General features: G+C 32.3%; 1 protein-coding gene across 3 annotated transcripts in view; it reads left to right on the top strand.

Moving 5' to 3' along the window:
• The window catches only part of LOC114326376 (runt-related transcription factor 3-like), a 339,983-nt gene extending 323,074 nt beyond the window's left edge, over window positions 1-16,909 (top strand). For all 3 annotated transcript variants that reach the window (XM_028274736.1, XM_028274734.1, XM_028274735.2), the window contains 2 exons: window positions 2,341-2,484; window positions 16,371-16,909. In XM_028274736.1, the coding sequence (XP_028130537.1) occupies window positions 2,341-2,484; window positions 16,371-16,864 (638 nt within the window). In that variant the 3' untranslated portion in view covers window positions 16,865-16,909. The remainder of the gene's footprint in view (window positions 1-2,340; window positions 2,485-16,370) is intronic.
• Window positions 16,910-27,708: the final 10,799 nt, after the last annotated feature.

Genomic DNA, 27,708 nt, shown 5'->3' with positions numbered 1-27,708 from the left:
CCCAAACCATTGGCGTAGGTTTTTAAGCCAAGAAGTTGTACGGCGGCCCACACTTCTTTTTCCCATTATTTTACCTTGCATGACAAGGTGAAGTATGTCATATTTTTCTGGGTGACGCATTATATGACCAAAGTATTCCAATTTGCGCCTTTTAACCGTGTTCACTACTTCGCAACTTTTATTCAAACGTTGAAAAACCCTTTCGTTTGTGACTCTTTCTACCCAACTGATCTTCAGGATACGGCGGTAGACCCACATTTCAAATGCTTCTAGGTTTTTTAAAAGCGATTCTGTCAGTGTCCATGCTTCGACCCCGTAAAGTAGTACTGGGAGTATATAACCTCGGACCATTCTTATGCGAAGTTCCAAATTTAGATCATGACTGCACAGGATTTTCTTAAATTTCATAAGACTTGTTCTTGCTTTGGCAATTCTACTTTTTATTTCTGTACTAGGGTTCCAGCTTTCATTAATATGAGTACCCAGATATACAATATTACTTACTCGTTCAATTGAGTCATTACCGATTGTTACGTTATAGTTATTATTATTTACGGCTGCCTGTTTCAATCTTTAGGAATTTTTCCGCTTTCTTAGATTAAGTTGAACAATTTCGTAAGTATCTTAATGCCCTCGGCACCTAAAAGCTTTAGTGTTTCCACGTAAATCCCATCTGGTCCGATCGCCTTGCCGTTTTTTGCGTTCTTTATAGCGTATTGCACTTCTTCCTTAGTTATTGGAGGACCGCTTATGTCATTTAGCGTCTTATGTCTTCTATCTTTACTTGAGCATATTGGTACTTACCTATTATTTCTCAGTGTGTGGCCTAGGTATGATCACTTTCTAAGTTTCACTGTGTTAAAAACTTTTCATTCCTTATCTACATAATCTGTTCTATATAGGATTTTCAGGTAGATCTACATTTCAAAGGCCTCCAATTTATTTACGGTTGATGTTTTTTATGGTATCTATGTAGGGATCAATAAACAAGATTTGTGGCGCAGGCGTTACAACTTTGAGTTGTATAGAAGTTTTGGAGAACCTGACGTTGTGAAATTCATTAAGGTAGCACACCTCAGATGGATAGGGTACGTAATAATGCGAGAGGAACATACCATAGTCAGAAATGTTTTTGACCGAAAGGTGCCGATAAGACCGAGACTTAGGTACCAAGATAACGTAGAGAATAATTTAAAATCTATTGAAATTAGAGCATGAAGAAGAGTTGCCAGAGACAGGGGCGAATAGAGGATTGTTTTGAAGAAGACTTTGGCTCATAAAGAGCTGTAACGCCACTGATATTGATGATGACGATGTTTTACGGGTTCACGTTTCAATTTCATAGAGGAGAGTCGACCAGACGTAGGATTTTGCTAAAAGCTAAAAAGCTATAGAAGAATTTCGAGAATAACATAGAAAACTTTATTTTTTGAAGAATTGTCTGTCGTGTTTTAGATCAGCATTTAGACTGCTAACGATCCATCATCGCAGGTACTTGAACTTGTTGACCTGTATGTACATTTCAGTTTTGTCTGATTCATTTTTATACCAAATTACTCACATACCGAGTTAGTACTATTGATGAGTGATTGTAGACCTAAGTCGGAGTTCGCAATTAACACTGTATCATCGACGTATCTGATGCTGTTAATATTTACGCCATTCACCTTGACTCCATCCTTGGAATTCTCCAGTGCCTATTTAAATAGAAACTCGGAATAATAATTAAATAGCAGGGGTGAGGGGATGACATAACACATTCCTGTCTCTAATTCCTCTCCGAATTCTACTTCTTCGGGCGTAAAACATTCGATCGTAATTCTGACGTTTTGGTTACAGTACATGTTTTTAGCAGTTTTATGTCACAACAACAGGTTTATGATCGGAATTGATGTCTTTCATTGACCAATACATAAAAATCTATTACATACTCTGTTTTCACGAACTACTCATCTGTTTTCACTATGTTGTGGCAAAATTCAAGTGTAGGTCCTATAATCTTATCTGCGAAGATGTAATTTAAACCATGGTCTTGTCGCTACTCGCTACCCTATTCATCAAGACTCCATTGACCCGTTTCAAATTTAAAAATTATTCTAAATATTGCCAAGTGCTAATATAAATTGTAAAATGCTCAACAAGAAATGTTTAAACAAAAATTTACTTAATTGTTAATAAGTTGCTATAAATACCTAGGTACTGTAAATGAATTATTAAAAAGAAACAAATTGATCGACCAAATGTAGATCAGGGTGATGTTTACAACTTGTTAAACATCGATTGCATTATTCAGCAAAATTGAACGGATTATGATTAATATTAATTGTTTTTTTTTTTCAGATGACAATCCAAGTAGTACGACACATTGTCCTTCGAGTTCTTGGCCTGAATATACAAATTCGTACGCCCCTTATAGTCCTCAAACGAATTATTATGATCCACATCAAGATTCGACGCACGCCACACCTATACACCTACCGACAGGTAAACAAACTTAAATACTTTTATTATGCGGATTCATTTTAATTACTATTGGTATTACTCCAGGGAAATAAGCAAAAAATTCCCTGTTCGGAACTTGTTATCAGATAATCCAGTTATCTGACATTTTTTTTTGTTATTATTATTATAAACTTACAGGAAGAAAACCTATTAGTCCTGGAACCGAAGCTTTTCACCTCGCAATTTTTACAGAATGGATCGATTTGCTTGAAAATTTGAGAATAAGTAGTGGAAAGTCCAAGGATCAAAATCTATATGATGCCGAAATGCGCTTTTACCATGGGGGTGGTTGCCACCCCATCTCCGGGTGGAAATTTTTGACAAAAACGTTCATTCTAAGCAAAAAATGTTCTATACATTTTTTTGATAAAATTAATAGTTTTCGATTTATTCGCTATCGAAAGTATTAAAACATTTTTTCAAACCAAGTTCTTGGGAATTAAATAACCTACAATTTCATCTTTAAACATTTTTTCGTATCTCTGATGCTAATTTTTCTATTCTGAAGAAAATGGCATTTTTTACCAAACTAAAAAATTCGTTATTCGCTTTTAACTCCATTTCTTTAAAAACTAATCATTTCCAGCCAATCAAACTTGTAGAATCTATTAATAATACATAGATAAAGAAGAACGAATAAGGTCAGTGGCCAACAACATCGCCAACTTACATTATTATGCTTCCAATTGGATTTCTACTTTTTTTTTCAAAAAAATATATTGATTTTTTAACCGTAACTTTTTTATTTTTTATCTTAGAAAGTTTGTTAAAAAAGAATTTTGTAGGTTTTTATAAGATCTATAAGGCTGTTAAAACTAAATCTTTTTAAAATCCTCAGTCACAAAAAGAGGTGACTTTGAAAGGGTTGGTAAATGTGGTTTTTGTATGTTATTACAAGTTTTAATTATCAATAGCTCACTCAATTTTTGCCGCAGAAAAAAGTTTTGTAAAGCGAGTTTTTGTGAATTAAATAAGCTTGAATTTCATATTTAAACATTTTTTCGTATCCCTAACGCTAATCTTTCTATTTTAAAGAAAAGGACATTTTCTACCAAACTACAAAAATTCGTTATTCGCTTTTAACTCCATTTTTTTAAAACTAATTATTCTAAGCCGGCCAAACTTCTAGAACCTATTAATAATACATAAATAAAGAAGACCAAATAAGACCAATGATTAATTTTAAGTAGGCTGGTGATTAGGGGATTTTGTCTGATCACTTTTTCGCTGAAAAAAATATGAACTTACATTCTTTTCATTAGGTCACTTAATTTTGAGCTAGAGACTTTTTTTATTTCTAGGCCCAGAGCCAGTGGCGTAACAAACTCCGTCGGGGGCCCCCCGCAGAATTGGAAATGGGCCCCCTTTAAAAAATTACTAAATGCGACATGTGTAACAAATATCTATATGTGTTACAGCCCAGTAAATCAACGTAAAATATGGCGATACCGTGTAATTTTCAGTGTCACCACCGAAGTGGTCAACTCAAGACTTTTCGAGTTATTTATCAGTAAAAATGTTTATTGTTCAACAAAAAAAAAACACGTTTTTAGGCAATTTTTCGCAAATAGTTCAAAGAGTAAGTATTCGATCGAAAAGAATATTGTTAGCAAAAATGTACCTAGCTTATAAAAAAAATGAAACAAAAATGAAGTCTATCGACTCAGTAAAAGAAAACTTATAGCTCATGAAAAGTTTTTCTTATTCGTAAAATTCCATATCAAATATTTTAATGTGAAATAACCAAAAAATTAAATACTGTTCGGGAAAACTCATTAGAACTTTTTTAAAGTGTTTAAAAGAAGCTTTATTTTTTACAAAAGTTTCTAGCATCAAAACTAAGCCATAAATCTCAAAATATAGTTAATCCCATTTTTTGGTAAAAAATTGTGAAAATCTCCCCCTATTTAGCACCCCAAATGAGGCTAATCATTATCGCCTTACAAATTACCCAACATTTTTATACGACCTGTCAGTTTCACCGGTTCAAAGTGCATATTTTTAAAAGGGTTCTAGTTGAAGGGTTTAAACGAGTCATTAATCACGAGTATATGCAAATTTTAAACAGCCATGTCTAAACCAATTTTTGACTTACAGAAAAAAATAAAGCCAAAATATTTATAGAAGCAAGACCTACCTTAATTTCTTTACTCTTTGAGATTTTTCGTATCACTAATACTTTTTAAGTTATTTTGACAAAAAAGGCATTTTCCAAAATAAAGAAAACTTTTAATTTTTTTCAAAAATAGAACTTTGAACCGGTCAAACTTACAGAACATATAAACAATAAATATTTAAAGTAAATGGCAAAGCGCTAATGATAAATTTTATTCGGGGTGCGAAATAGGGGCAGATTTTCACGATTTTTTTTTACCAAAAAAGGGACCAACTTTATTTTGAGCGTAACTCGTATACAGTCGGAAAAATGAAAGAATACCCATGAACGAACATATAAAACACGCTGTATTTTCCTGTCACCGTGTCACAAAGAAAACTGCCTAGCGCAAGTACATGTAATAATAATTATTACATGTACTTGCGCTGGCCAATTTTTTGTGTGACACGGTGACAGGAAAATACAGCGTGTTTTATATGTTCGTTCATGGGTATTCTTTCATTTTTTCTACTGTAGTTTTAGTGATAGAAGCTGTTATAAAAAATAAAAATAAAGTTTTTTTTGAAACATTTAAAAAAGTTTTAAGAGTTTTTCTAGAAAATTGCTTCATTTTTTGGTTATTTCAGGTTGAAATATTCGATTTGGAATTGGACAAATAAGAATCTTCATGGGCTTCAACTGTGCTTTTACTGTGTCGATAGACTTCATGAAAAGTACACCATTTTCTGTATCTTATAAGCTACATTTTTGTAGCCAAATACTTATTTTTGAGTTATTTGCGAAAAACCCGTCTGAAAACGTTGTTTTTTTTTTAATAAACATGTTCACTCGCAAATGACTTGAAAAGTATTAGCATAGATAAAGAAACTCTATAGAAGAACAAAAGTTGCTTATAATTAGTCAATTTATACATTTTCAGATCTTATTTTAAACGTATGTTTTTCACCACAAGGAGGGGTGTCACCCCCCAAAGTAAAAGCAACCAACGGCATAAATCCAACTTTGAAGTGGAGTGTAACTAGTACCTAAATCCAAATTGTCAAGCAAATACGTCCGTCGTGACGCTGATAATTTCACTCCAGAACTGTCATTTACTGAGCTATTGTTGTATTCATGCATTGTTTATGACGACTTACATTTTTCATCTTTATTGGTATAGAGTAAAATAGAACAAAAATTACTAAATGATTGCATTAATATTATTCTATGAGATGAACAACTTTCTTCGTGCACTATCTACTATCAGCGAATATATCTACAATTTTATTAATTCGGATGGACAATTTCATTTTCAATAATTCACTGCTTAAAAAACCTATGTATTCAAATAATATAACAACACATTTTTACATATATTAGACAACAAGATGGGGCCCTTGACATATTGGGGCCCCCGTAAGCTTCATGCTGCGGGGGCCCCTGTTACGCCTCTGGATAATTGTGTCGAAATACTAAACGTAGGTAAAGGTTAAAGAGAAAACCCATTTCTAAATTTAGAAATATTGTTATTCTAAAATTCGGCAAATTGCAATTCTCAAATCTTTCAATAGTCACGTACCGGGTGTCCCAATAAGAATGGCTCTCGGCCATATCTCAGGAACGGTTTATAGTAGAGCTTTGAAATAAAAAATTTTGTAACAAAAGTTGCCTCAGGAAAAGCCTGGAAATTAATTTCATAATTGTGGGTCCACCGCTAGAGGGCGTAATTGAATATCAAAAATAAAAAAATCTAAATTTTACAAAATTTTCCTAATGAAGGGGCACTGGAAGTCCGATTATTGTATTCTTCATCAAATTCTGCGCATATTTGATTTAACAAGTTTAACTCTACCTTTGCAAATAAGAGGTGGGGGTGAGTGGGAACCTTGTTATGAAAAAATGGCTGTAAGTCCGGTTCTGCTAAATCAAATTTTGAAAACTGGGTCTTGTTGAAGACGGATCTTTTTCTTCAATGTAAGCGTGATAATTTTGAACCATCCTAATAAGTAATAAGCCAGCTGGGAGGCGTTATTTAATTTTTTTCAGAAATCTAGTTTTCTTTGGAAAATATTAAATACAAGTATGCATTTTTAATCATACTTTATAAAATTAGATTAAATTACTAATAGAATAGCGAAAACCGCATGTCGATACCTTTTGTCTATCTCAAGATATCTCGAGAAACGTGTAAATTTTATACATAACTGTTACTATCACCGGTAAACTAAGTTAATGAAAAGTAGTGTGCTGTGGAAAAAACAAAATAACATTTTCCAGATGTCAACGTATAAAAATATAATTAATTAAAACAACAATATAAAGAGAAACAATACTATTAAAATTAAATATAACACAGAACAAAAAGAACTACTTAGTGACGACCTAAATATTCAAATTGTTGCCCATCATACACTACTCTAGAATACATAATCCAGAGAATACTAAACGCCATTCAAAGCATATCGAGAGCAGAAATTGAGACTGCTGTTCAATCTACTCTTGAAAGAGTAAATGTTTGCAACGAAAATGATGGGCAAAAATTTGAACGTTTATGTCATCACTAAATAGTTGTTTTTATTTCTTTGTAATAGGGCTTTTCAACGCTTCTCATTTGTTTCGAGCCTCTGTCATATGCCGTATAATCCGTGTATAATATTAATATACGAGATATGAACGAGGCTCGAAACAAATGAGAAGCGTTGAAAAGACCTAATATACGTTGACAGCTGGAAAATGTTTCTTTGTTGTTTCCATAGCACACTACTTTTAATGAATTATTTCGTTTACCGGTGACAGTAACAGTTATGTTTTTAAATTTACACGTTTTGTAAGATATCTCGAGATAGAAAAAAGGTATTAACATGCGGTTTTCACTATTCTGTTGCTAATTTTGTCTAATTTTGTAATATGGTATTAAAAATGCATGTTTGTATTTAATATTTTCCAAGGAACACTAGATTTCTGAAAAAAATTAAATAACGCCTTCTAGCTGGCATATTACTCAGTAAGTTGGTTCGAAATCATAACTTTTACATTGACGAAAAGATCTGTCTTCAACAAGACCAAGTTTGCAAAATTTGATTAAGCAGAACCGGACTCACAGCCAGTTTTTCATATCAAGGTTCCCACTCACCCCCACCTCTTATTTCCAAAGGTAGACCTAAACTTGTCAAATCAAATATGTGTAGAATTTTATAAAGAATACGACGATCGGATTTCCAGTGCCCCTTCATTAGGAAAATTGTGTAAAATTTAGATTTTTTAATTTTTGATATTCAATTACGCCCTCTAGCGGTGGTCCCACAATTATGAAAATAATTTCCAGGCTTTTCCTGAGACAACTTTTGTTATAAAATTTTTTATTTCAAAGCTCTACTATAAACGGTTCCTGAGATATGGCCGAGAGCCATTCTTATTGGGGCACCCGGTACAAAGCATTATAGTTTATTGTCGTTACCATAAAATTTCGGTAGGCCGGAAGGGATAAAGTTTCTAGATATTATGAGATGATTCACTTGCTAAATACGTTTATTTAGAAATTTACGTTTTTAATTTTAAACACACAACGTAAAATAATATAAAAATAACAGATTTTTACATAATATCAGATGACAAGATGGGGCCCCTAAGCGATTGGCCCCCCCGCAAGCTTCACGCTGCGGGGGCCTCTGTTACGCCCCTGCCCAGAGCACGCCAAATAGAATTCTATTTTAGTGACGTCACGTTGCCTAGCTACCGTCGATTCTCCCATTATGAAATTATATTTTGTGACGTCAGCAAAATAGAATTTTATTTGGCGTACTCTGGGCCCTGGAGATAGAGTTTTAAATACTTTAAATTAGTTTGAACAAGTTATCCTCGAAAAATGCATAGTTTTCCCGCTATGCCTAAAATGCCTACTACACTATTTAGCATTTGACGAAGAAGAGCTAACCTATAATAAAGTATAGCTCGATTACTGTTGGTCTTGAAGAATATTTAAAAAAAAGGGTTTTGTTTATTTTTTCAAAAGGTACATTTTTGTTAAGCAAAGTTGTTGTGATAAAACGAAAACTTTTTGAGTTATTAACAGAAAACTGATTAAAAACATTGATTTTTTTTATATAAAACTAACATTTTTGATAGCGAATAAATCGAAAACTATTAATTTTATCAAAAAAACGTATAGAAAGTTTTTTGCTTAGAATGAATGGTTTTACCAACTTTTGCGGTCAAAATATATTAAAAAATTTGTACCTCCGAGATGGGGTGGCAACCACCCCCATGGTAAAAGCGCCTTTCGGCCTCATATAGATTTTGATACTTGGACTATCCACTACTTATTCTTAAATTTTCAAGCAAATCGATCCATTCTGTAAAAATTGCGAGGTTTTGTTCTATTTTAAGCTTCATTACTTGGACTATAAATATCGTTCTTGCCAAGAGTTCCGAGCCCTTTTTGAATTATTGTATTTATAGGTCTTGAGCCCAAACTTAAATAAAATTAATTACCTCCCTCATAAGACTTTTTTTATTGTCATTCATGTCGAGTCAGACAACTTTTCTAATACGGAAAATTTTCGGGTGCGCCCCCTCATAGGGGGGTCATTAGTGATGATTTTTTTTGCAGGTTTGTTTGGTAAAAATATTTAGAGTTAACTGGTAATATGGACAAATTTTTAAGAGTACCAAACTACCAATGTACCATCCAGTTGTCGGATGCACCAAAGTTTAGAAACTTATATTTACTCTATATCTACGAAACGCCCCCTCCCAAAAATTTTCCGTATTAGAGCCTTGAAAAAGCTTCAAAATGGCGATTTTTGAATGTTTAAATGTCATTATGTTGTTATTTGTCAATAATCATTATTAGAATTAACCTAGAACTTTGGTATCTCGCCAAAGTTGGGTATTGGGATTCTTAACAAACCTTCAAAATTTCAGAACAATCCATCAGTTAGTTTAAAAGTTATTATATTTGCTTATCCCGTAGACCATTTTTTTGCAATAACAAAAAATAATGAAGATACAATAATTTTACGCGTATAAAAAATGAGAGTAGGAGATGATTTTTTTTATTTAGCTTAAATGCCTCGACAACTAAGGCCATTGACATGGTACAGTTGATTTCACAATTAGATAGTATAATGTGTAGTGTGTGTTAAGTAAATAGCTTGTTACTTAGTAAAGTCAACTGCATTGTCTTTACAAAGAGACGCTAATAATTGTATCCTAACGTCTGCGGTTCCTCCGGTGAATACCGATCCCGAATTTTTTTCAGATATTAATTTTTAATAAAGAAAAATTTTCGTACCCAGCTGAGATTTAAACTCACAACCCTTCAAAGGTAGGTTCTCTTACCACTAAGCCACATAGGGAAGAGAGAAGCCACAATTATTAAATTATCAATATGTATCAAAAAAAATTATAACCATAAATCATTTTGCAAAGTGACTGTTATTTTTGTACTATTAGAATAACTTATACTTATACGCTATTATTCGTAGATGAAATATTTTTCCATATTTAAAAAATTGACAATTTTACACGAATTTGAACACAAAACAAAGTGTTATTCGATAAGTTATTCTATACTAAAATCGCAATAAATCTGCACAAGAAATAAATAAACCAAGACACGTTGAATGTTACAAGGAAAGAAAGGACGCTCCCAAATCATGATTTACAATGTATCAGAGGCGTGCGGTCCATGGAAGCGGGGGAAGCGCCGCTTCCCTATTTATACGTCGATATAAGAAAATATATTATTAATTAATATTTAATAATAAAAATGTTTCTCTAATCCAAGTAATCTACATATTACATAGGCAATAGGCATTGAAAAATATTAAAAATTAATCGCGTACGAACCAACTCAATATGCACACAATTCAACTATTTGGTCCACTCCTGTCCTGACAGAAGCGCATCTCAAAATCGCCGCTTGTCGTACAGTTGTCCCGTTTAAAAAGTGGTCAGGGTTCAATGACCGCACCCACTAGTCGCGCGAATTTTGGTACCATGGAAGCGCTTATCCTATCGCCTTCGCGAAAGTAAGATGCTCCGACTGTTACTGCTATTAAGGGGTGCTTAGGTATTACATACATTCGCTTAAAGAATATTTCGATTTAAATTTTTTGCAGAGATTTTTCCTTTTACTGATCTTTTATTTGACATTTTACAGAAATCAAATGGTATTGCATTTTGTATAAGACAAATTGATGACTTTATTAATACGATAATTAAAAAAACGAGAGCAGTTTAAAAATATTTGGGATAAAACTGAACATGGGGTTTGAACATGAAAGAAAAATAATGAAGATTGATAATTTCGGAGACAGAGAGACAGAGAAAACATAGGAAACTAAGAGACCTTTTGATAATATTCTACAACAAATGAATTCTAGCTTTCAAAATTGTAACGATTTAAAATTTGTAGAATTACATATATAATCTTAATATTTCCCACAGAGGAATTTATTTCATTGATTAAATAATGAAGATTTTTTGATATCCCAGCTTTGCATTCTCAGTTAAGTGTCATTTATGAAACAACTGACATTAATGATAAAGAAATACCCAGAAATCTGGGATTTCTTTATAACTACTGGTTTAAACAAGTCACTGTGTGAAGTGGTCAAGTTGTGTGAATTAGTACTACCAACTATCTCAGCCACAAGTGTATCAGTTGAACGAAGTTTTGCAGTATTAAGACGCATTAAGAGTTTCAAATTAAGAGTTTAAAAGAAATTCAACAAGCAAAGACAGACATTGAAAGTTAGCCCTATTATCCATTGAAAAAGACTGCATTCAACAATTATCAGAAGTTGATAGGAGAATAGACCTCGAGTATAAATAAGTGTCATTTTAGTAAAAATTGTGTGTTGTGGAAAATGCCTCGGAGTATAAAATTTTTTCAGATCAATGATAGGTCACTAGTCACTAGAAATAGCGGGAATAGAGTGCCTCACGCATTCACGCGTCACGGATTTAGTGTGTGAGTCCTTGTACGCAGGACATCTCACATAATTAAGTACTTTGCTGATAGAGAGCCCCTGCGCATCAGTGTGTTATCAGGTGGGAAGTGGCTCGACCCTCGATCCTTAAGAAAATATTTTTATATCCTTATTGAATCGCTTCCCCTTTCAAAAAAGTCACCGCACGCCACTGCAATGTATATACATGGTAAATTCCAAATCATTCGTTCGTAACGTTCAATGTGTCTTGGTTTGTTTATTTCTAGTACCTACATCTTTATTGTGATTTTAGTATAGAACGATTAGGTAAAAAGTAGATAGGGATAATATTAAACTTACACAACATTGTCTGTGACTGCTAAAAATAAGGCTGAAATAAAAATTAGTTGGACCATGTTAGGTTCTAGTTGATACGATGATCTTTTTTAACTCGTATGTACTTTTGCGTATACTACAAATTAGCATTGTTTTAATATTATCAATTAAAAACAATGATTTTTGTTTAAATAGTTAAAAAAATATTTTTCCCAAAAAATTCTAATTTTTGATTCAATTCTAATTAATCTTCTACCGTAGGTATGATAAAACTTTAAGTCATTATCTTTAAAATGAAACTAATTACTTTTTTTTAATTATTGTTAACAAATTAGTGGGAATTAAAAAATAATTCCTACTTTTTATCTAATCGTTCTAGAAAAACTATATATTTATTTCAAATTTGTGGAAAAATTATTATCAGCTTTTCGAGTAGGTATGTAAAAAGATTTTTTGTGACTAGTATATTTCTAAAATTATTCTAAATGTTAATAACTTAAAATTGTCAATAATTTTTCATTAGAATTTCCAACTATAGATAATAAACAACATTTTTATCTTTTTTTAATATTATTATATTGATAGTATAGTCTTCTATTTTCATTTGGCATCCGCAGAATTGCCATATCTTCAATATTTTCTGTCTTATGGTATTGCAAAAAGGTCTTTGGGATAAATAAATAGAATAACTTTTAAACTAATTAATGGATCGGTTTCAAATTTTGAGGGTTTGTTAAGTACCCCAATATAAAACTTTGGGTGAAATGCAAAAGTTCTAGGTTAATTTTAATAAGAGTTATTAACAAATAACGATTTTAACTTATTTTGCAGTTTGCGTAGCAACAAATTAACTTTTTAACTTTTAAAAATCGGCATTCTGAAGCTTCTTTAATGTTCTAAAAAATCAAATTTTGTAATTGTATGTCAACTATTTAGCTTTTTTAATAGGTTGCAAAAAATTAAAAAAAAATTTTGCACTAAATTTTTAATAATTAAAAAACGGCTCCGAAATCTTGGCAGGAAACTTTCTATAATTCTACAAAAACTAAAGAAGTTGCCAGATGCCTGGATTATTTAAAGTTCTGAGAAAATCTTACTTCCCTGGACTATAAATACTTTTATTATGCGGATTGATTTTAATTACTATTGGTATTTGTATTTTCGTCTGGTGGACACGAGTGAACGATAAAACATTTTGATGTCTGCATACAAAACTAAGTCTAAGACTCTAAAAAGTCTTTATAATCTTAATGACCTCTCCGAACCTTAACAAGATTTTTGGTAGATAATGGGTAAACAGTCAAAACTAAAATATTGTAGAATAATAATTCACTGAAACAAGGCCATAGTACCTATGTCCCATTCATAAGAAGGGAGAGCAGTGTGCGATAATTACAGGGGCATCACTCTTCTATAGGCGTAATATATAAGGTCCTGGCCAGAATCATAAGAAGCAAACTGGGAAGGCATACTTAAACGTGCAGGTTGGTGAATACCAAGGATGTTTCAAAAAAGACAGATCCACCATAAATCAAATATTCGTGTTGAAAATTATTCAGAGGAGTACGTACGAGCTACAGTTAAAGTGAAACATCCTCTTTATAGACTGCGAACGAACTTACGATTGTGTGATAATAAGGCGTCTGTATCAGGCCCTAAGAGTACTTGGAATTCCGGAAAAAATATCAGACTAGTTAAAAATAACCGTAATAAGACCGGCCATAGAGTATCGATAGAAGGAAGCCTAACAAGAAAATTTGAAGTTAAAAGGGATTAAAGTAGGGAGATCCGTTGTGCACAGTACAATTGCTCGTTGGAGACAATATTGAGAGAGAGTGGAATACGAACGAAAAGTATGGTTCATGACAACAGAAGTCAGGTTCTGGCGTTTGCAGACGATGTAGTGTTGATGGTAAGAACTGAAAGGGAACTGCTGAGGATTTTCAAACTCTTTGAAACGAAGGCTAAGCAGTACCTATGGACTAATTATTAATGAACAAAAACAAAGTGTGAAAGTATGAAGACACACAACTGAAGCTTACCACAAACAACGAGAGTAAGAGTAAAGAATATTGTTCCAAAAAGATGACGCAGTTTGAGTATCTTGGAGTAACCCTAACAAGTGAAAGAAAGCCAAGAAATTGAGAAACGAATTTCGAGAGGAAGGAAGACTTCCTGTGAAGGAAATTCCCAGATCAATTTTTAAAATAATACAGGTTTACAGGACGATTATTGTCTTGTGTGGAGATGAAATTTTTTCCAATATGTGAACTGAAAGGTACTACATGATTTCTTTTATCTCTCATCCGTAAACTAAACTCGAGTCGAATCATCATCCTTCGATCGATCCTTGTGAGACTATGCTCTTGACTGGTTTATTCAGTGAATAGACTTTCTCAACATAAACTCGGAAATATCAGTCGGATAAGAAATTTTTAATTCGAAGGTTTGTTGTTGTTTGTTTGGGTTTATATGACTGCGGACACTAAATCCATTCGCCAATTTTACTATTTTTTATTTTATTAGTCATTTTTTCGTATCTTATCCTAAAACTAATACTAATATAATAAACAATTCTACTAATAAATAATTATTTTTGTATTTTTTTTTAATAATTTTTTATATATATATATATATTTTTATTAATTTTTTTCCAAATGATGTTCTCAGAGTTCCACAGCAAAAACTGCAACATTCTTCTTTAGCCCAATTCGAAGGTTTAACTTGCCTGTAATGGACGCTTGGGTCCATGGACTTGGTTGCTTGGAGTAAGAGAGATAACCCGTAAAAGAGGCATTTAATATGTGGGATGTGCGGTTTGCTACATAATATTCACATTTTTTTAAGGAAAAAGATTAGTCCTTTAATGTAGGTGATGAGCTATGGTATATCAGAAATAATTGTATTATAGAAATAATTGTATTATTAGTAATAAGACGAAAATATTCATGACGGATCTGAGCCATTAAGAAAAAGAGATTGTCAATGTAGCTGGGATAAAACATAATTAACATTAAAGAAATCAGTAGTGGCATACGTTCCAAATTATTTTTTTTTCTACGGCCGTGCTAAAACAACCACTTTCGCGCACGCATTTCGTTTCCGAAAGTTGCACGTTCCCGCACGGCGTTCGGGAAAGTAGAAGACCTTTTAATATGGCATTATAATCTTCTATATATAATAAAAGCAATAAACTAATATTTAGACATTATTTACTAATTTATTTCAAATGTATCTTATTGTGTTCATGTTTTAATGAAATTAACGCAATAATTCGATGAAATAAAATTATTTTGACATAATATTTAAAAGTCAAATCAGTAGACAATTACAATGGTTTTGAATTGTCGTCATGGAAACCAATATCGTCGTCGTGATAATCCATTATATTGAAAGTTTGGTTTTGACAACCTTGTCAAAGAATTAATTTGTGTATTTTCACTCCTAAATAAAAATTGATATGACTCTATTTTTTGTGACTTTTTTCCAAACGTACGGCCTAGAAAAAATATTGTTCCTAACTCATGCGGAAAGTGTCTTCCCCGCACTTGACTGCTTGCCCGAACTCCACTATCGCGTCGTTCGGATCAACGGCAGTCTCGTGCGGGAAAGTAGCACTTTCCGCACTGGTTACGAAATTAACTATTGCAAAGCAGTGTTGATAAATTAAATATGAGGTATAATAAGTAAGCATCCGAGATACCCACATGAGAAAACACTTCGAGTGTAGAAATTAATTGGGCGTCATTTCTGAAAACTGGGTCTAAAATTTAAGCATGATTATGATTTTACAATACAGATACATACAATTCTATAATGGACAAAATCTACTATAATGATAATACATAAAAAAGGCAACTTCCTTAAATGCGACTATTATTGAAGTATTTCTCTTATGCCAGCAAGATAATGCTACATATAATCAAGGAGAGACTGAAAACATTCCTTCAAAGAGAAATTCCACAAGAACAAACTATATATTTACCAAAGATAGAGAAACTCGAAAACACCTGTTAAATATAAGACAGATAATCGAAAATTTAGGGAATTAGGGAATATACATATTATTTATAGATTATCGTAAAGTGTTCGACAGGGTCAAGTGGAGACACTTATGGCGAATACTAAAAGAAGTAGGCATACATTGTTCGCTTATAACTCAACTACACAAACATACTACTTGCATCAGTGCTTGACTCTTTAGAGACACGCAGTGACACGCTTGAGAGAGAAAGAGAGGGAGAGATGAGTTTACACCTTGTAGGTTCAGTTTTCAGTTGTATAAAATTTAAATTCACGATAAGTTTTTAAGCAAATTTTGGAAATTGATAGTATTAGTTTTGGAAATAATGGGCTCAAGCTAATCTTTGACAAATTGAAATCCCAATAACAATGAGATTTTCAAGTCTGTATCTTATTATTAGAATTTTATATAAACAAATTTTGTCGTTTAAATATTTTTTTAATAGGTATTTTATTAATATTATTTGTTTTGATTTCAGTTCTTCCAGACTCAAGCTCAAATGAGTACATCACAACATCACTGACCTCTCCGCCGCCCCTATTCAACAGTGCCAAACCAGATTTAGAAATGATCAGCAGTAGATACCCCGACAATAACTCATATTGTCCGAACAACTGGCCAGCAAACTCAACGGCATACAACAACAACTACTACAACCATTCCTACAACCAACAGCAGTATTTAAATACCCCCACGATGGTGGTGTATCCCTCTTTATATTCGACTGTGAATCAGAGCCAAATACACTTCCACCTGCATCCCCCCAGTGATAAGCTGGACCCATACAAAAATGAACCATATATCAAAAGTGAGCAGTATTTAACTGATAGTGCAGGTTTGACAAATCCCCAAAGGGTGGAAGCAGTGCAGAACAGTGACGTGGTGCATTCACATGTCGATTCCTTAAGAATCGAGGACTCCGAAAGAAACGCACAATCTCAAAATGATCCTTCAGTGTGGAGGCCGTACTGATCAAATTTAAGTTTATTTATTATTGTAATATATGTTTAACATTGATTTTGTTGTTTTACTATTATTTTTGAATTATGTAATTGTATACGTCTATTAGGACTGAAAATGAATTACAGTAAAACAAAAACCATGACCAATCAACAAGAAGAACTAGTAATTACAGTGGCACAAACAAGAATAGAACAAGTAAAAGAGTATATATATCTAGGACAAATCACTAGATTAAATAAAAAAACTCAGACCGAAGAAATAAAGAGAAGAATAAGATTGGCCTGGTCATCATTCGGAAAACTGTCTTATATTCTAAAGAACAGAAAATACCCGCAATACCTAAAAACAAGAGTCTTCAATCAGTGTATACTCCCTGTTTTGATATATGGCGCTCAGACATGGACGTTTACAAAAGAGAATATGGAAAAAATAGCAGACAGAAAGAGCCATGGAAAGACAAATGCTGAACATTAAACTATCAGACGGGAAAAGAAACGAATGGATCCGTAACAAAACAAAAGTGAAAGATGTCTCTACCCAAGTAGCAAAGCTTAAATGGAAGTTCGCCGGACACACCCTACGGCAGAAGGATGAAAGATGGACTAAGATGATTACACTAGTCAACAAAAAAACAAACAAAAATTGCGACTGATGTTAAAATGGCTGTACCGGGGAGTTTAAAATGTCCTGAATGCGAATTCAAACACTAAAATTTTCCAACACGTATAGATTTTGAATTATCTTCTTCTTAAAGTACCGTGCATTTCTGCGTAGGAGTCCACGTATACATTGTCTTGTCAGGTGAAATGTTAGATGTTGAGTTATAGAATGCATCAAATATTGCTGTTTATTATAGAAATTATTTATACTATATACACATAAGTTTAGAACTAGAAACAAAAACCATAATAAGTCTTTTGTACACAATTTTCTGCCTATCCAAATTTTCCCATAACACTATGTGGATTAATACAAACAAACATTTTATCCTGCATAGTAAAAAACTAGTATAGCTCCTGGTTACGGTTCCTAAATATTGTAAGTTTTACTGGGTAGTAAATGCCATTTAAAAAAAATCCATTATTGTAATGTAGAACCTAGAGTTAAGCATGTCCTTTGGGCAAGTGAAGGTCTCGAACTAAATCATGTAATTAGGCTTGTTGGATGCAATAAGGTGCTTTTTCGTCGCTTTCGGGAAAATAAGAATCATTCTTTTCTGATACATCATCTCATCGGGTTTACTTTTATCGCCATACATTTCCAAATCTTCTTCCCAATTTGCCGGGGGTCCTGGAACTGGTAAATCTTCTCCATACAAAACCGGTTTTATTGCTGAGATAATATCTGGATATTCAATTTTATGCTTTCCTTTCCTTGGAAACCTAGACACTTTTGTCATGCAGAAGTAACAGTCGTTAAACAGTTTAGAACTAATAAGTTTAAATGGGTAAGTTTACTGATTAAGGATTACTTTTGGTTATTCGTAGACATCAGATATCCCAGTGTTTTCAAATTATGCACATTTTTAAGAAAAACGTTAATTTGATAACATCACTCACCGATATATTACAAATGACTGTTTTAAAAAAATTTTAGTAAAATACTCATAACTCAAAAATCGTAACTCATTTTTTTTTTTTTTGAAAAAACCATAACTCAAAAATCTTACGTGTTAGGAACTTTTTATCATCATATTCATATCCAGAGAGCAAGAATTAACAAAAAACAGCTTTTTGCATTCCAGTCGCAAATTGGTTGTAAACTAGTGTTATACATTGGAGACCGCGGAACCACAAACGAAAAAGGGGAAGGCCACAGATGCGATGGTCAGATGACCTGAAGAAACACACTGGGTCAAAATGGATGCAAATTGCCCAGTATAGAGAGGCATGGAGGAAGGAAGAGGAGGCCTATATCCAAGGATGGATGTTTAGGGCTGATTAGATAGAGATACGTCTATTAAAATCAGTAACTAACAAAATCAGTATCTAACTGTTTAATAAATGCTTACATATGGGTACGATTAGGGGAGTGCATATAGATTTTCACTTCGGAAAAAATCAAACAAGATAGAACTTTTTGTAATTTCATTAAGAAATGTTTAATAAACAACATATCAAAAAGTTCTACTCGAGAAGTGGGTGCTTCATTTTTTATTAAACAAATGAACTACGAAATTAGATGTTTTTTTAAATAATTCCGAAAATATAAATTTTAGAAAAATACTGACTTGACAATTGAAAAATTCAGAAAATTTTACAAAAAAAACCTTATACAAAGAATTTTCTAAAATTAAATCTGTATCTTATATAATTTTTTATTTATAACGCTAAAGTCACCCTTCTCGCAAACATTGGTGCACTGTAAACTAGCGTACGGCGAAGTGCACGGTTGAGTTATTTTAATGTAATTCTTTAACCAATGGATCAAATAAAATTTTACAAACTGAACGTAAAAGAAGAATAATTAAGCTATCTTATGGTTATGTTATAATAAAAAGAAATAAAATGTATGGGCATAAGTACGGTGTGGGGGGAAAGTGAGCCCTACATGAATTTTGTTTAAAAATGATTTAAAAATGTGTAACTAATACAAGTTTTCTTATAAAACTCTCAATTTTGCACAACTTACGTTTCAAGCATCTTACTTAATGACGTTTCATTCAAAAAAAATCTCAAAAATTTAGTTTACATGATATGACGTCTCAAAAAATGTAATTTTTGAAATATTCGTAGTTTTATAGAATTACCACCACTTTAAGACAGTAGGTATTACTCAAGTTTGAATAGATCCATTACAGTTTTGTAAGTGATTTTTTAAAGCTTAGGATGTAGTCTTTAAAATGAACCGAATTATTTTACTTTAGAAATGAAATAAACTATTTCTTTTTGAAAAAATTAACAAAGATAACAAAAATGTAATAAAAAAACCGAAAATTACTAGCTAAAAAAATGTTTATACAAAGTGATCAAAACTTTTTTCTGTTAAACTTACCTAAAATACATTTAATAATAAGCTTCAACAATAATAAATGTTCAGCAAAAAAAACTTTTTTAGCTCTTATACAGTATGTCTGCGTAACTTGGAACCTATTGATAACTTTTTTATTATCAGTTTTACGAAAAAAAGGTATTCTTTATAAGATACTCTGCATCGTATATAATATAAGACGCAATCATCAAATATCAAATTTAATCAATTTTATACGAGGTATGTCAAAACTATGAATTACACTCAAGAGTAAAGTACCTTTACATTTCACAATATCGAAAATTGTTATTAAGAAAAGTTGTTTGGAATTAAAAAATTTGTTTTAGTGTTCAATTACATCCTTCTAATTAAAATATTGTGAATAATAAAAGCACTTAACTCTTAAGAAAAATTCATATTTTTTACATACCTCGTATAAAATTAAAAAAGTTTGATATCTGATGGTTGTATTTTAGATTTTAGACCAGGGAGAGCATTTTATGAAGAATAACTTTTTTTCGTAAACGTGATAATAAAATAGTTATCATAATTGTAATAAAATAATGATGAGTATCCGTAATTTGAGAAAAAATTGAAAATTTCTGTTTGATTAGAATGATGTAATTTTATATTTAAACATAGTTTTTAATTTCAAACAACTTTTCATAATAGCATTTTTTGATATTCTGACATAATTCGTATAAAATTGATAATATTTGATATCTGATGGTTGAGTTTTAGATTTTTGACTATCCAGAGCATTTTATGAAAAATAACTTTTTTTCGTAAAATTGATAATAAAAAAGTTTTCCATATGTGGTTCCTAGCTACGCAGACATACTGTATAAGAATTTTTAAATTGCAATGTCATATTCGCATTCAGCATAATCAAAAACAAAATAGAAACATATTCGATCAAAGTAAAATGATGAATTTAACGATATTTTTAAAATTATTTATACAAAACAATTGTTATTGTTTAAACAATTAATAAACAATTAGCGGCCAAATCTGCGAGTAGAACTTTTTACTTTAACATGTATATGTTACAGTTCAAGTTGATTCTCAGTTAGAGTTGACTCCAACTAGTTTAAGTCAACTCCAACTGAAACGAGCAGTAAAAGTTGATTTAAAAAATTTAAATCAACTTTTACTAGTTGAAGTTGACTCTTCCTGGATCGATTCAGTAAATATACGAGAATCTCAAGTGCATTTTTGATGAGTGTGCGTTTCTTTGTTTTAACCGTTTCAACTACTTATTAGTATAGTCTGTAACGTCGCCCCCGTTAGGTAAATTATTCTGATTCGATTTTTTGCACAAACTTACTCAAAGAAATATGTACATCCGTATAACAATCCTTATAACAAATACACAGGGTGTCACGCGGTACCGCGGTCGAAAAATTGTTTAACCAATTTTTGTTAACCAAATTCACAAAAATAATTTTTATCTAGGTACTCTATCTCATATTATGTAAAGCAGCGGTTCTCAATCTGTGGTACATGTACCACTGGTGGTACCTATCATTATTTGCGGTGGTACACAAAACACACAAAAACTTAAAATAGTAGTACATAGTAAGTCTTGATTATACAATCTAAAAATATAGATATATAATAAAAGAAACTTTAGATAGTACCCAGATAGCAAAGTACGTTTTATGGACATCCAATGGACGTACATCTGTGTACATTGGAACGTCCAATGGACGTCCCGCTAAGGTACAATGGACATCCGATGGACGTCCAACGAACGTCCAGAGTTCACAAAATTGGACGTCCATAGAACGTCCGCTACAAACGTACAGTGTACGTTGTTGAAGCTTTCAGCGTACATTTTATGTACATCTGATGTACATTCAATGTACGTCTTATGGACATTTTTGTAGGGCACTTTTCAGAAAGCAATCTAGTGTCCATACTTTTTTGAATACATGCATAGCAAAAAGCCTTTAGGTACCTATAGGAAATAGTTCCTATAATACTAAACTTATACTTTAAAATATTACACAAAATACCTTTTTTATTTCTCTTTATTATAACTTTATTATGTATACTTTATTATAGGAACTTCATTAATGGACGACTGCACTTGCACGATAAACAGCAAACACAAAGATATCACAGGCAGGATGTATTATATTGTATGTAATAACTTAATAAAGACAAAATTGAGATAATGGCGTCCTATGATGCATGCACATTAAAAGAGGTTTATTTTTGTTCTGTTCCTTCCAAACATTATCATTATTTCTTAGAACTTGGAGTCAGTACGGTTGTATATATTGCAAGCGGGTTTGCCATTCTGTGAATTATCATAAATAAATCCTCCTTCAGTACTCCACAACAGCGATAATCCCCTAAAGGATCGTTTAAACACAGCGATAAATCAAACAACTTATCAAGGTCAATCGAGTTGTTGCAACTTATCATTGTGTGTAAACGGTGCATCGCACAACTTATCAAAGTTGGAGTTGGGTTGAAGGTGGTATCGCATTGAATCGTAGCGTCTAAACAGCGTTTCAACTTGTCATCACAACTAGTTGCTGTGACTTGTCGTTGTGTTTAAACGACGCTTAATAGTACTACCTTTTACGACCGATAGCGTGAAGAGCGACAACGTTGTCAAGAAGATTCTCATTTAGTTTGGCGAGAAATTTAAGTTACAAAATGCACATTTAAGATTTAACCCTTAACTACAGACATCCCAATATTAGCACGTAATTACAGATCCCCGGTATTTTTTACCGGTCATTATTAAATAGAGTCAAAATATAAAGTTAATAACAAAAAACAAAAAAAATTTGCAATATGAGTTTTTATGGAGTCTCTAGATATGGAAAAAATGGTAAAATGAGTGATTATAATAATATAATACAAGATTTTTGAAGAATAATCTATTAAACCAGAATTTTGGTAACATTTTTGGTCTATTGAAATAAACGGCCATAAATGCTATGAACAAAAATTTAGACTTTTTTTTAACAAATAAACGTAACATAGAATCACAAAGGAAACATAAAATATCATTTACAAAAATTTTTACATCCATGAGAAAAAACCTGCAAGGGGTAAAATTATGACAGAATTAAATGGCAATTCCATTATTGCAAAGTGGCCTCAAAATTTTTATCGTCAAATTTAACCTTCATTGAAGGTCCAGGATGACTTCCACAGTCCCTTTCTTTACTTTTTTCCTAAAAACACAAAAAAATAATATAAACATTTCAGATCTACAAATATAGTACTCATATAAAAATACTTACTTAAAACAGACATCCGGTAATTTTTACCGGTTAAGATTTTTGACGTGTGCTAGAAAAGAAAATATTGACAATACACACTACACGCTTTGACTAGCATTGTTATACAAACTACCCGAGAGGTAAAGAGACACAAATGAACTTGTAAGTCGTGAGGTTACCATGAAATCCACATTTTGGGAATGCCCGCCGGTAAAAAATACCGGATCTCTGTAGTTAAGGGTTAAATTGGTAGTGTCTAATTATTGTAAGTTCTATAATTACCGATGCGCGATGTAGCTCCGTTATTCTGAAAAAGTTTACCATCGTTTTATCATCATCTAATATTATATAGGTTTAATTAAAATAATTTTAGTGGTTCAGTGTTCTAATTCGATGATGAAAAAATATGTGACTACATTTATTAGAAGCTTCTTGTATTCTACTAATAATATTGCTTTGATTAAAACAAGAAGCTATATATAATTACTCATAATAATAGTCGCATTTTGAGTAAAATCTCCATGGACCACAAATGGATGTCCAATGTACGTTGAAATCAAACGTCCAATGGACGTCGCGTAATGGACGTACATAGTACGTCCAATTTTGGTCCATGGACGTTTGGACTTTAAATGTACGTTATATGGACGTCCATCGGACGTTGTGTGCTATATGGGTACATGACTCAAAAAGATTGAGAACCGCTGATGTAAAGGTTTTATTGTGTGAAAATTGTAAATATAGATAGCAGTGCATGAAGGGTTTAAAGTGTGTATGAAGTAACAATGTATTTTAAATGGGTTTTACTTTTTCGCACTGTTTTTTAGCTCACTTTCATATAATTAAACATCCTTAACTTTCGCCTTCGGGAGGAAATCAGACACGCCCTTGCAACGGCAACTGAAATGCTCACAAAACAGCGACCACGGAAGCAAAGATGGATGACAGAGGAAATATTGGATTTAATGGATGAAAGAAGAAAATGAACATTACCATCCTTGGATTATAAGCTTTCATTTGACACCTCAATTGTCATATTGGAAAAGAAATGAAAGGCAGAATTTACAAATCAGTCATCAGACAAATAATGACATACCTACGCGGCAGAAACACAACCCGACACAGAGAGGACAAAAAGATTGCTCGAAACAGTCGAGATGAAAACCCTTCTAAAAATCGATAGTAAGACTCTATGGGACAGAGCTAGAAGTACAGATATACGACGGAGATGTAAGGTGGATAACATTAATAACTGGGTAATAAACAGAAGAATAGAATAGAATGACCACATAAGTCGAATGACAACAAATAGGGTAGTCAGGACAGCGAGAGGGTTCCCCAATAGGAAGACGTTCAGTGGGAAGACCACGAAAACGATGGAACGACAACTTACTAGAGGCACATTGAAAAAACAGACAAAGTAATGTCTATACAAAAAGAAGAAGAAGAATATTTGTCAATCTACCTGATATAATGACGGAGGAGTTATATTCGCGGACGGACGGAGAGACAGCCTAGGTTAAATTTGTCACCTTTAGTACCATCCTTGGATATTAATCTTTCATTTGACACCTCATTTGTCATTCTACCTGTTATAATTAACGAGGAGTTATATTCGCTGTCGGACAGATGGTACCAGGCAGTACCGTGGTCGAAAAATTGTTTAATAGTTATTTATGTACCAAGTCCGTAAAGTGGCTCTTTATCGAACGAGTCTGATATTACGAGCAGAGGAAGCGAAGCGAGCAACAGACGCGTTCGATAAAGAGTATTGAGGTGATGCGTACAAAATTGTATCGTCAATCGTCAAAAACATTAAAACTTACAACTTTGAGGAAATTTTTTTAATTTTGGACGAAATAAAAAATTCGTATGCCAGTAATGACAGATGACTTTTACTCCAGGCTGTGGGTGAAAAATAGGTCGATTTCAGGATATAATTCAGGAATTTTTGAAACCTATCACGTGTTGTAAAGGACGATGCCAGGAACAACTTCTACTAAAACGTGACCAAAAATATTGTGAGCTTTTTTTGTTATTGCGATTTTCAGTTGTTAAATTTGCAATTTTTAAAAAATTTTAATTTTGCAGCTTAGGATATTGATTCTAGAGAAAAACTTTTTAATCGAAAGTTGTAGTAAATTAAAAAACCTACAATTTTTGAGCTATGGTAAGTTTAATTTCGTTTATTGGTTATTGCAAAACAGCCTGCGAAAGATCCAAAATGGCCGTTTTTTACAATTGCGTTATTAATTGTACAAATATTTTTTTTTTATTTTTAAAGCTTTAAACTGAAGATCTTTCAGTTCCAAACATAAAAAAAATTGTAAGGCCGGATTAACGAATTTGTTGCTTAGATATTATAAATTGTTTATCCCAAGAAGTCAAATGTCGAAGGCTATAACTTTTTGAAAAAAAAATCGTAGAGAGTTGGTGAGACATCCAATCTCCTTCTAAAGAGTTATATTTTCATATTCTGATGTAAATAAATGCGTAAAACATTTTTAAACCTCTAATTTTTGGGTTTGAAAATAAGGGGGCAAATTTCGTTATAAACATTTAGAGCTGAAGCGGCCCTGTACATCCTATGAGTTTTTAACTTACAGATTATTGATGCTGAAGACGAAACGAAGATTTCTAAAAAAATAAAAAATTTCTACGACCAACTGAAGCCGAGCTAAATGTTGGGTTTGAAAATAAGGGGGCAAATTTCGTTATAAACATTTACAGCTGAAGCGGCCCTGTGCATCCTATGAGTTTCTAACTTAAAGATTATTGTTGCTGAAGACGAAACGAAGATTTATAAAAAATAAAAATTTTCTACAACCAACTGAAGCCGAGATAATTGTTTCTTTTTTCTTAAATCGTAGTGCCTTTATTTATAACAATTAAGAAATTATTTTACAGTCATTGACTAAAGAAAGACCTATATTATCTTAAAATAAAAATTATTTTAAAATATAGTTAGGTACATTTAATTATTAAAAATTATTTTTAAAATCGGTGCTTTTGCGAGTGGCCGAATTTTGCAAATCGCGCGCTCGGAAAATTTTTACGTAACTTGTATTACATTTTGACCGAAAACAATTTAATAATATTACCATTATAATATACAGTCTATTTACCAGTGTATTTGTTTTTCTTGATAAACTTTTATATGTGAAATCTCATTTCTGAAGAAATAATATTACAAAAATGATACACATATATGAAATATATAACTTTATTTTTAATTTTTTCATTGTTATATAAATATAATAATATTAATGTTACTTCTTATTATACAATATAAAACAATATAAAACATTAGAAATGAGTATATTAGGGGAAGTCTAGGTGTGGCACCAATTGATGCCAAAATGAGAGAGCATAGGTTAAGATGGTTTGGTCATGTTCAACGTCGAGACGTTAATCACCCAATACGAAGAATAGCTGAAGTGCAGATTCCTGGAAGGAGTAGGAGAGGAAGACCAAAGAAGACCTGGGGGAGACGATAAGGCAGGACATGTTGGTAATGGGTATTAACATTGATATGGCCCAAGATAGAATTGTGTGGAGAAATGCAATTAGGCAAGCCGACCCCGCGTAGGGATAAGGCAAAGAGAATGATGATGATAAACGAACAAAGAAGTTTTAGAAAAATATAAGCTTGTTTGAATTTTTCCGAAACAATGCATATTTTTGTTCTAATTGCACTCCCCTAGATTCCAAAATAATGGAACAATGCAGTGATATTCTTGTTACCCAAAAAAGGTGTAAATTAGGAAATTATAGACCCATCTGACTCTTGACATATTATTTACAAACTCGAAATCGTTATGAAAATCTTAACGAAGACAGTAACATTTCAACTTGATTTATATCAGCCCAAAGAAAAGACAGGCTTCAGGGCAGGATATGGCACAAATGACCATTTGTATACCATAAAGATATTAATTGAAAAATTCACCGAGTACAACATACCACTGGTTCTTGCATTTATCGAGAAAGCTTTCGATTCTGTAGACTTTGAAACAATACTGGAAGCTCTAAAGCAAAGCCGAATAGATTACAGGTACACGTCACTAATCAAAAACATCTACGAGAAATACAGAAAAATTCAGCTTAGGTCGAGGAGTAAGACAAGGAGACAATATTTTACCAAAATTGTTCACGGCGGACACGCGAAAACTCGTAACTTTTAATGACAAACATTTTCAAATTAACATGTACACCGGCCAATTCGTAACTTTTCTACTACCTGAACCTGCCAACTGGAAACTGTCTACAGGTGAATTCAAAATCATGGATTAAATCTAATACCTCAGGTAGTTAGCTTAAAACGTAAAAAGTAAATTTGAACAGTAGCGGATTAAGCCAACACGGGGCCTATCGCAAATGTATACCTTTCATTAATGTTTATTGATAAGCAAATCTCCAATTCTATTTTACTTCAACTCATTTTAAAGCTATTTCAATAAACTAATCGGTTCTTTTTTCAGTTTTTTGGTAAAATATCGTAACTTATAGACAAAAATTCTTAAAATCGGCTATTTTCATTTAAATTGTCAATAAATTGACAAAAAAATTGGTCAGATTTACATAAGTTTTGTTATTCTATCCATATAGAAATTCAAAATAATTTTTACATATAGTAGT

The sequence above is a fragment of the Diabrotica virgifera genome, chromosome 1, assembly GCF_917563875.1.
Source record: "Diabrotica virgifera virgifera chromosome 1, PGI_DIABVI_V3a".
NCBI lineage: Eukaryota > Metazoa > Arthropoda > Insecta > Coleoptera > Chrysomelidae > Diabrotica > Diabrotica virgifera.
This window is presented reverse-complemented; position numbering and strand designations above follow the sequence as displayed.